At 36.7% G+C, this 11,185-nt stretch overlaps 1 protein-coding gene and 1 pseudogene across 3 annotated transcripts; both read right to left on the reverse strand.

Annotated features, from left to right (window-relative positions):
* Positions 1-556: 556 nt before the first annotated feature.
* Positions 557-6,299, reverse strand: LOC140978355 (uncharacterized). 3 transcript variants are annotated; one of them, XM_073443316.1, is made up of 7 exons: positions 4,473-6,295; positions 3,485-3,575; positions 2,562-2,719; positions 2,387-2,438; positions 2,225-2,307; positions 1,992-2,085; positions 557-1,567 (listed from the first exon to the last, which is right to left on the reverse strand). In XM_073443316.1, exons 1-7 carry the CDS (start codon positions 6,051-6,053, stop codon positions 966-968), a joined length of 2,661 nt encoding a protein of 886 aa, XP_073299417.1. In that variant the 5' UTR covers positions 6,054-6,295; the 3' UTR covers positions 557-965. The 3 variants fall into 3 exon arrangements, with proteins under 3 accessions (XP_073299417.1, XP_073299425.1, XP_073299434.1); XM_073443324.1 differs by having other exon boundaries at positions 1,381-1,752; positions 4,473-6,299; XM_073443333.1 differs by having other exon boundaries at positions 1,381-1,824; positions 4,473-6,298.
* Positions 6,300-8,982: 2,683 nt separating this feature from the next.
* Positions 8,983-11,185, reverse strand: part of LOC140971221 (uncharacterized) — a 7,188-nt pseudogene continuing 4,985 nt past the window's right edge.

Below are 11,185 nucleotides of genomic sequence, written 5' to 3' on the forward strand. Positions count from 1 at the left end.
ATTGCACTTGTGAAAGCAGCCAAGGTACATTTTGTTCCATCTTGTGCTTTATATCCGACCCGAGTAACAAAACCTGTAAACTGGTGCAGCGAGGGGAAGAAATTAACAGGTGACAAATTAATGATTACCTTTGCTCTCTGAAAATATACCATGGAGAATAACCCCTCAACTCCTATCATGCTTCTATCTTTTTATTTTTGACTACGGAATATAATGACGTAAATCAATTTTTTTCAATACAATTTTCATTAAACATAAATCCAAAAAGTAGTAATCTAAATCTAAAGTTACCTCGATAAATGGGAACTATTGGCCCGTCTATGTATAAAGTATAAAATGTCATGGAGAAATTGACAAGGTGAGCGTGTTCTGATAATACTATTTTCAAGAATTGGCAGCATCGATCCACTTACATTCAATTTGATGAGATGTTTGCAGCCTTTCAACATGGAATTTAGCCCCCTTAAATATTTTCGACAACCTTATGCCTACCACTAGTAACCAGGAAAGGAGACCAAATCAAATTGCGTATAGCATAAAAACATCTAGAATAAGGTTCCCAACAAAATATCATACTTTATTACCAGTTCTATGTTAACATATTAATCACAAAATCATATAATACAGACTGTGTACATGTTGCGCTGGGATATGAAGCTTAATATGTTCTCTAACATCGCAGACTAATCCGATGCAAAAATATAATTAAAACGAATCGCTAATTTTGTATAGGTTGCCACGCTTTTAACTCTGAACTTGCACATTTACAAGATACTTTCACATTCTAAACTCAATGGTGTAACATTTCTCGAGAGACGCATGCTTACAAATGCCATCAGCAAGGCTCTCCTCGTTCAATCTCAGACCTGACTGTCAAAGGCACTCTAGTACCCAAAATAAAAAGGAAAAAATATCTCACCAAATATCTGTACAATTTTGCAGGTATAGACTCATGAATCCACTGATCACTTGTGTCCGGCAGGCAATCCAAAGTTCTGGAACGTTTTGATTTCTCCTCCTAGGCCAGCAGTAACTATTACCATTCCCCAAGCTGACCTGCTCTGAGTAAACCCAGCGGAGAAGTCCCCGCTTACATGAGGACTATGGCTCTTGGAAGGTGAGCTTGGTTTTTCCTCTACCCATGTTACTGGTATTCTATCAAACAGAGAGCTATTCATAACACTCGATAGAGTTCCATTGAGAGGGCTATTACCACTGCATCCAGACGTTAATGGGGAGCTCTCACTGCCATTAGTTTCTTCGACTGGTGTAGCAGGATGGTTAGCTGTTGAGATCTCAAAATGATCGATGGCACTATTTTTCATGCCGGCACAAGAATCGTGAATCTCCCAAGTGTCCGGCATGCCAGGCCAAGGGATAGCCACGGATACATCTTGACAAGGAAAAAACTCATATGATCGAGTCTCTGTAACACCTTTACTTCTGTTTGGTTGAGAGTCACCATCGTGTCGCCATACATAAACATGAGAATCTTCACTGGCAGAGATTACATACTCCCCGTTAGAAGTGAGGGATGCTGAAATCTGGCTGTTCGTATTACGAAACCCTGTGGAAGTTTCGTTTAAACTCTTTCTACAAAAAGTCTCAAAGATCTTGGAAATATATACCATTGTGAGGATTGGGTAAATGCAACCATTAAAAATAAATTGCATGCCAAAGCCTGGATTCGGGAAGTTTCCTTTAGAAATTTTCTGCATACTGTACTATTAAATTGACCTCCCAGAAATGGACCTATGCGGTGGAAACATGCAATGCAACGTTACTCTGATCAGACATATTTTATCTTCTACAGCACTGAAGAAACTAGAAAACAAATAATCTTTCAAATTCACCAAACAAAAAAGGGCGTGACAGGAAAATGTGTGTAACTAAAAATCCCCAAAGTAAAAAAATAATAATTTATCACGTGACTAAAAAGGATCAATCATCCGATAAAACAAATCAAATTCTTTTACCATGCATCTCCATACCTTTGAATTTGCGAACAACATCAACACCTTCTAGGACCCGAATTCGAGAATCTGCCGTTGTGATAAACACTTCTGAAGTACTTCCAGGAGCAAACTGTGCCATAAAAACTATCAGAAATTGCCTCATGTGGGTCTTTTCAAGAAGAACCAGGTACATGCCAAAAGGCTTTGATATATAGCAAAAGTACAACTCCCGTAGAATGTGCAAAAAAATGGCCAATGGACTGATTTACCTGGAAACCAGTAATTTTCTTCTGATGAAATTTCTTTTTCTGGTTCTGCAGATTGATCTGGTTTTCCTGCTGCATTTTATTTTCTGGAAATAAATCATAGCAAAAGTAAAATTATTACTCAATCACAGACGTAAATCTCTTTTCATGAAGCCCCGTGTATACCTGATGTGTTGAATAAGCGGCAACTACCTTTGTATGAACCAACAAATGCACCCTATTGACACATACAAACAGATTTTTGAGAAATCTCAACACATGCAGGCAGAAAGATTTTTTTTAACATGCATTAAAATATCGAGATAAAATTAGTTCCAGTAACATGCAACCCATGCCTGACCTTTCCATCCGGTGTATAACAAGCTGCAGTGACCATTTCATGCAAATCACTATAATCAACAACTTGGTGATAGGGAATGCTCCATATCCGAACCTTAGCATCAAGAGATCCGCTGATGAAGTATCTATCATCAACAGGATTAAACTGTATGCAGGTTACTGTGTCATATGAAATCAGGGAGTTTTATCAATAGACAACCTTATGTTATTCATTCAAGCAATCACCTAAATCCACCAAAGCACGTGGAATTAGATATATAACAATATATTACTATATAAATGCAAGTAAACTGAAATGGGAATAAAGGGAGGAATGAGGATACAAGGTAGTATGACTAAACCACTGAAACTCCAAGCTACACGGTGTATAAGGCACCAATCTTAATCATCAGGCAACTAATTGAACTCTCGGCATATATATAGCATTTTTATTCCTTTATATATAAGTTCACCACATCAAATCTCTCAAAGCGTCTATTCTAATTTTTTTATTTAAAACACCTAAATATACAGATGCACAACCTTTTCAAGTAACTAACTGCAAAAGCATCGCCTTTTTTTCTTTTAGCCCTTCCTATTTTTGCTTCTCCTACCTCTTTAAATACCTTATGTAAAGCCCTGGGTCCATCTTTACAATTTAGAACAATCAATGCACGTTATCTAAGCTCCACTCTCGTTCCCAATCCATTTTCTGACACTAGGTTCCAGCCTAATGTACCTTCATAGATGTCAATGTTCGCTAGCCAAAGGCAACTGACAAGGTTTAAAAGTGCCAGTTCCAAACATGGGAAACCTAGAAGTTTGAAGAATAACAGGATAATCTGACAAGTTACCACCCTCAGCACCAACCTCACTTGTGGAGAGAACCCCTCTCAAACAGAAGAAATTCGAGCAGATGAAAGTAGACAGAGTCTACATTATTACCAAAGTCACTATGTGAAAAGATCTTCAAACAAGACTTGCTAGACAAGTCCCAGAGCCGTACTGTTTTGTCCATTGAAGATGAAAGCAGTTGCTGGAGAAGAGAGAGAACTGTATGATATATATAACAAACTTCCGATGGAACTTATATGAAATAAAAGACAAGAAAATAGTTCTCAGGTTTATAGGTCAATCCAATAAATATTTACTAGCAAGCAACAGTGGAAGGTGCTCATACTATGATGAACAAGAGAAAGATAAGATTTTATTAGTTAACATCCAAACCCAACAACTGAATCTCGAACATGCCGCCAAAGACATGAAGGGTGAAATCAATGTTCATGGCATTTTTATTATATTTAGGAGTTATGAGCCACCTAGAACCCTCACGAAACATAGTTGCTATGGGAATCAAACCTTATGTAAAAAGACAGGTGAAACTTTCCACTCATCCACTTTTACATAAGGAACCTTAGAAAAAACTTTTACATAAACATCTAACTTTCTGCAAGCATGTAATGTGCTCCATTTTATCATTCTTTGGCCATTGTATTAGAAGGAAATACTAGACCAATTCATAGGACAAGTAGTTCTAAGTTCCAGAAAACCATTTAGTGCCCTTGTTTTTTCTTTTTTTAATACAATAGGGAATTTGGGGAAGGTTATTTGACAGTTCCTGCTCTATTTGCTCGACTACATTAATATAGGTAACTAAAATACTCTACTCAACAAAAATCATCATCAGTCCTGCAGAATGTGGTACACAGCACACAACCAAAGAAGGTGAAAGATCAATGCAACAAACTACTTTTTATGGCTACATAGTGTGAACACACCCATAGAAGGCAATGGAAAAACAGTGTCACAATCAAGTGTAATCTCATTATTCAAATATAACATAATGCGATCTAATTTCTACAAGTCAGCAGAAGCAGAGGAAAACAAAATTTATTCATCAAAACGCCATGCTTGATGAAAAAATATTACAGACCTGAGACTTGGACCACGAAAGGTCCAGTACATCGTTTAAGTGTCCTTGTAAAGAACAAATGGGCTTCTCTGAAAGAGCAAACACTGTCTCCGGTACCAAAATCTGTTCAAGACTCAAAGATTTACTACCTACTGAGGACCTCCCTCTTTTCTTCGCTTCCCAGTGATCATCTAAGTTAGGTGATGGTGACAAGGGCTCAGGTAATCCTTTGTGTACAAACAGAATATTGAGATTTCCATCTTCTGGCTTGTCAAATGAGAAATCTCCCTTCATTTCTGTTTCCACAATCCCCCAAACAAGAATCACACAGTCCTCACCAGCACTAGCTAGATACTTTCCATCCAAACTAAACTTAATTGTCCAGATTGATCCTTTGTGGGCCTGTAACTCCTGGGTTTTGTACAATGCTGACAGTTCTTTAACAGACTTCCCATACTGTCTAACTCGAATCTTCTCCGGGCCATGGAAGGAAACATCCTGGCTATCATCTGTAGCTGAGCTTGATCTCCTCCCGGCCTTCTCAGACAATGAATCCTTCTCATCACTACTTCGTTTTTCTTTATGCCCCACAACAGAATTTGCTGCATTTTTTATACTCCTCAACCAGTTCCCTTTCTTCTTTGACTTAGATGCACTTCCGTAGCTGCCATCAGCATTAGGATCCAAGCCTTCCCTATTTCCATCCTCAACATTCTGTCTCCTCATCAATTCCTGCACAATCGGAGAAGTCCCAACACACATCTCAGATGAGAACTCCTCCATGGTCAACTGACGCCCAGTTCCCACTTCCTTGATTTTTTCCCACATCCCATCCTCACGCACCTTATTCACCACAAACTTCTTCCCGTTATCTAGATTCTTTATCATACACAGGGCATTGATATCAGCAGCCCCATTGCACTCCACACCCTCACCAACTCCATTCCCCAACACGGACAACAAGCTACTGCAGCTCCCATTACGTGTACAATCCATTTTAAGCTTTCCTTTTGGCGGTTTGTTTGGAGACAGCGTACTGCTTCCTGGCGATTCATGGCCACTGCTCGATCTCTCCGTATGAGAATAATTTTGCATGAAGCTCGCACTATCGCTTTTTACAGTAATACCGCGTCCACCAGCTACAGACTTTTTAACGTCCGAAGTCTCATACGAATTGCAGTCCCCATCCGACTTCGATCGAATGATACCAGATATTCGAATCCCATTATCATAATTAACATAATCGCCACTATTACTGTGTTTAAAAATGTAAGATTTCTCACTCAAGAGATTCAAATGATTGGACGAGAGAGAGAGGGAGGACCTATGACGGAAGATGGAAGGGTCGCCATCGAGGCCCATTTGGCGGAGAAGCAGGAAACGACGCTCTTCCACCGACGTAGGGTGCGAGATCCAAACATCGTAGTTTCGAACGGGAGCCGGTTCATCGTAATCGGGGAGGTTGGGATCGTGATCTGCTTCGGGCTCGGAAGTGGAGGTGGAGCAAGAGCAAGAAGTGTTAGAAGAAGAAAGGAGCCGGTCGAGGGATTCATGGAAGCACTCCTCATCTTCGTCTCCTTCTTCTTCCCCAGCTTGGCTCATCGTGCACCTTCTTCCATCAACTCCGGTTCACGTTACCCGACCCATTCCCCCACTCGGCCCGGGCCCACGCCCGAACACCCGATTCAGCACTCCTGATGATCGGAGCGGGAGTATTTGATTAAGGAATTCGGATACGATGATGAGTGAGGGGGCGGCGGGAAGACAAGGAATGGTGTCGTGTAGCGGCTGATCTGGTGGAGTTGCAAATCGCAAATAATAATAATAAAGAAACATAAATATGAATATGATAACACCATGATGGGTGTAATAATCGATAAATAAATAAAAGTAATAATTAGGCAACAAGCCGATTTTATGTGAGATGGGGAACAAGATAGACATAGGGTAGGCAAAGAAATAGGCAGGTAATGTGATTGAGGATTTGTGTTGGGATTTGGTCATTTTAAAATTCCATGTTTCGTTTCGTTTTTTTTCGAGAAAATAATAAAAATAAAATTATTTCTCTAAGGGAATTTTTTGCTTTTGAAATCTTGAGGCAAAATGATTTTTATGTGATCTTTTATCATTTAGATTTGTGCAAGCTATTTTCATTTAGTTCTGAGCCAAAAAATATTTTCTACTTCTGATTTTTTCTGTTTTGGATATTTTGAGTAGATCTCTACTATCCATTTTTCGATGCAAGTCATATTACATAATTTTCGACTACTCTCTTTGCTCTCGGATAACTTGTTGTTCTATAGAAGATTTATTTTCTTTCAAATATTTCTTCTGCAAATCCAGTAATTTTTCTTGTCATGACGTTTAACATAAAAGATCCATTAACTGAATTTTGTTAGAATTTGAATGAAAACTTAACTTTTTCCATATTTATGATAGACTCATATAACTCATGCTCTTTGGTAGAGATGTCATTTTCATTAATTAAAGCAACAATGGCGTTTCATTTATTGGAGGAACCTTGATGAATTTTTGGACATTCATATATGATCTCTTAAGCTTGATGAAATGGAACGTCTTGTGTGAACCTTTCTCAGCTGGTTCAGGTGTCGCACTAAAGAATTATAACTCCATAATATCTCATATAAACAAATAATCATTATCAACACATGTTTCATGAACAATTTCCTGAATCTATTTTTGTGGTACGGATATCTCAATGAAACATGATATCATGGTATATACCGAGGCAAGAGCCCCAATTTATACCATGACTTTACTTTCTTATGATGAGCATTGGGTTTTATCCACATCCTTGTATATTTTTCTGCTATGTCAACACGATCTATGAATGGGTTGATTCATGCTCTAATTTTTTTTATATTATAATTTCATTAGTATCAACCTTAGATTTTTCCTTGTATGTTTGAAGTCTAAAGTAGATCTCATCATCTTCAATCCCCGATGTGAAGGGTTGACTTGATGACTCGAGATAAGATCCAGAGCCTCAATTTTTTCTTGGGCCGAATCATCTAAAGATGATTCAGATTTAGCACTTGTGCTAGGGATAATTGAATGATATGCTCCATGTATAGATATATGTAATCGAAAACTCTTATTTTGAGAAGTCAGTGGTTTCTCAATAGTATCAAGGATAGACTTTTGCAATACAGACCATAACTGAATGAAATCCGTAAACAACATGAAATGCGATCAAATACAATGATATTATTAACTTGTTGTAGCATACCCGTAAATTATGCATTTAAGACAAGTTATTGAACTAGTTTTGAAGCATTTTAATGTGTTTTCTCAAACGTCTCTGTATTTTCATGATGACATCAACATCAGCTTTTTCCATATCTTGTTAGAAAATTTTCAAAAAAATTTCATGACATTTAATAATTACAATATAAATAATATAATATTGATATAAAGTTTATTTTTCTCCAAAATTTCCAAAATCCTTCATTTTTAGTTGTAGAAGTTTTTCTCCATCATCACTTTAGCTGTGAAAATAGATTGATATTTTTCTGTAAAATGTCTCTCTTGGTCTCAGGATTATAATCTTGTGATCACGTGGCATTATGGAAACTAATCTTCTAGTCTCATTTTCTTGTCTATATGAATTAAACATTCGTAGTAAATTATTTCCTAACAAGATGTCCGCTCTCGTTTCATGAAAGTAAATCAATGGTATTTTTACCTTATAACAAGGTATTTGTTATGCAAACCCGATTAAGATTTCTGCTTTTTTAGTTTATTTGCATAAGATTAAGATTCCCTTTGAGAAATCTCGTCCAGCTATTTGAGGTATTTCTTCCTTCAATTCGTTGGGAAAGGCTCATAGTTTTGTAGTACAAATTCCAGCTCATGAATCAATATAACCAGTAAAGTTCTCTGTTATATATTGTTTGTATAACATCTTTACTGAGATGTATATCGAGAATTGATTTGTTAGTGTAGATAGAGATTTGATGTTAGTGTAGATAGAGATTTGAAATTGAGTCCTGACCCAGTAGTTATACATATTGAGTCCTGACCCAGTAGTTATACACATATAAATTGAACTTGAGCTCGAGTTTGAATTGTATCTACAAAATATAATTAAATTTGCAGATATTCGGTAATTTTGATCCAATATTGATCAGGTCGCCATCATTTAAACACCTAAATATCCACAATCCACTTATAAACCAACAGTTTGGTAGCGCAAGTTTGTAACTATATCATTATGAGATCATAGTGTATGAATTTCAAATATATTCGAATATATTTTTTTAGTTTTAGAAGAGCAAGACCATAATCTTCAAATTCACCTTCCATTTTTATGTAGAGTTTCATGTTAATTATGATGAATTTCAAGTTCACCCAATAATCGAGACATTCAAAATTCATTCTAGTTTATGTAACTAATGTGTTAATTAGTAATGTATAAATTTAACATTTCATCTATTGTTTCATTATTAGCCATAAAAATATAGTGTGAATCAAAAAAATGAGTGACGAGTATCTTTGTCTTTAATAAAAGACAAAACATCTATAAAAATGTGACACAAGCTAAGATAGGTACAGCAATCTTATATGAATGAAGAAAAACCAGCATCAATGCCCATAATCAGTAGTATGATCTGGCTCACTTGTAAGCGGCCATGCCAACTCCTGCTTCGCCTCCGTAAGGACCGAAACTTCCCCGAGCCCTCGAATAACTATAGTAAAAGAACTCCGAGATTAAGGCCGTGAAAAAAATGAAAGCCGCCCCTGCCGCAAAGACTCCCTTTCGAACAGTCTCGCAGGAAGGTGGGTTGTCAAAAAAATGGGTCCTGTATTTGGTGTGATATGCATTTCTCACAGAACCAGCCAACAAACAAACCTCAGCAATGAAAAATGTTACCCTGCACCAAACAAAATTAGGTAATATGTATAGTTGGATGAATGAAACATAAAATATTAATTTGTTAAGCATTTCAAGTGGGTCTCTAAAAGAATCTAGCTACCTCAACATTGCTAATTCTCACAGCAACTAAAGTTAATAGTGTTGCATGTGCAAGGAGCGTATGCGTACCAGCAGATGATGAAAAGAACAACGGCGCAAGCCCTTGAACCGCCTGGTTTCAGAGGATCTCCGCAGCAGAAGCATTTGGTTGCGACCATGATAAGTACTTGACTGGCCATGAGGAATAAAAATGCACCAACACCGTATCCGGTTGCGATGTCCGAATCATAAACACAATAGTTATAATTGATCTCGTTATCAGGCTTCGATATTCCCTGTCAAAAGCTAGAAGTTTTCAGACGTCATTACAAGCAGTGATACCAGTATTAATATTGCATATTATCTATTTTGTTTCCTATGCAATTCAGTCTTGTGGAGATTGAACATAATTTGAGAACTCGAGCGTATATGGTCGAATCTTCCCGACTATGCAAGCCATTGACAATTATTCGAGCTAATATTTAGTTTATGTGCTTGAACAGTAATGGGATACATATCATATGCACCTACATTTTCAATATTGTGAGATATTTTAAATGTCTAATTTTTAGGAGTGAGAGAGAATATCTTAAATCTAAGAAATAAAAATAAAGATATGTTGAATCATATTAATATTTATTAAATTTGAGATATAATAATAAATTATTTCTCATAGTAGCGAAAATTAAAAGAAAATAGCTAGTATGCACCTGCATTCCATCATAACGACTACTGATGCTATAAATTATAGACATTCGAACTTGATCTATATTATTAGAACAAATAATTTCTACACGTTGCATGAACTAAACAAGGACAAATACAAGATACAACATAAACTGCAATAACTCATTTGAATTCAGATGGATAAAGTGATTTCAAGAAAATGAATGGGAAGAACTTACAGTACTTCTGTCACGCCCCGAAATCGAGACGTGTCATCGGCGTTGTTTAACAATTTAAAACCGTATAACAACAAGCCACGTAGTACATCAAATAGCCAAAAGCCAGTCTATTACATAAATCAATAATCGTCTTTACAATGCGATTAAAACGAAATGCGGAAGCGTATAACACGATAATATAACTAAGAGACAATGATAAGACTGGTCTTGAATTGGATTGACTTCATCACCATCCCCAAAAGTATTCTTGTTCTTTATCTTCGATTTGTTTCTCGTTCTTATCTGGAGGTGGGAATGTAAGGGGTGAGTACTTGGGAAATACTCAGTAAATGGGGGCCGATCGGGCATAACGAATATCAAGGTTATAATTATACGAATACATTATTATAATCTCAATCTTAAGCATGTTGAATCGAATATGAACAAGATACAAACATAGCACTGAAAATCATCTCCTTTTTCATGGTTTACTGATCAGTCCCCTATATGTTACTCCTCTAAGGGGCGAGGCCAAAAGAACGGTTATTATAACCCACCGCATCAGGGCCTTAAACAAAACATATCAAATATCGGAATTTCCTTGCCATTTCTAATTCGAATCATTACAGTGCATTTCAAAGATTTCAAACATGCTTTCAAATATTATAACGAATATCAATCAACAAATTGTTCAAAGATTTTCATAACAAATAGGAACGAATATATCATGCCGATCGAATTTCAAGAAACATACTTAATTTATTTTTTGAGCAAATGTGGACATACTTACGAAGAACAAGTATGTCGATATATATATCAAGTAGTACACTCATGAAATGCAAGTGTACGTAAAAGTATAACAAAAACCCACTTAC

This window comes from Primulina huaijiensis, chromosome 1 (genome assembly GCF_012295235.1).
Source record: "Primulina huaijiensis isolate GDHJ02 chromosome 1, ASM1229523v2, whole genome shotgun sequence".
In the NCBI taxonomy this organism is placed as follows: domain Eukaryota; kingdom Viridiplantae; phylum Streptophyta; class Magnoliopsida; order Lamiales; family Gesneriaceae; genus Primulina; species Primulina huaijiensis.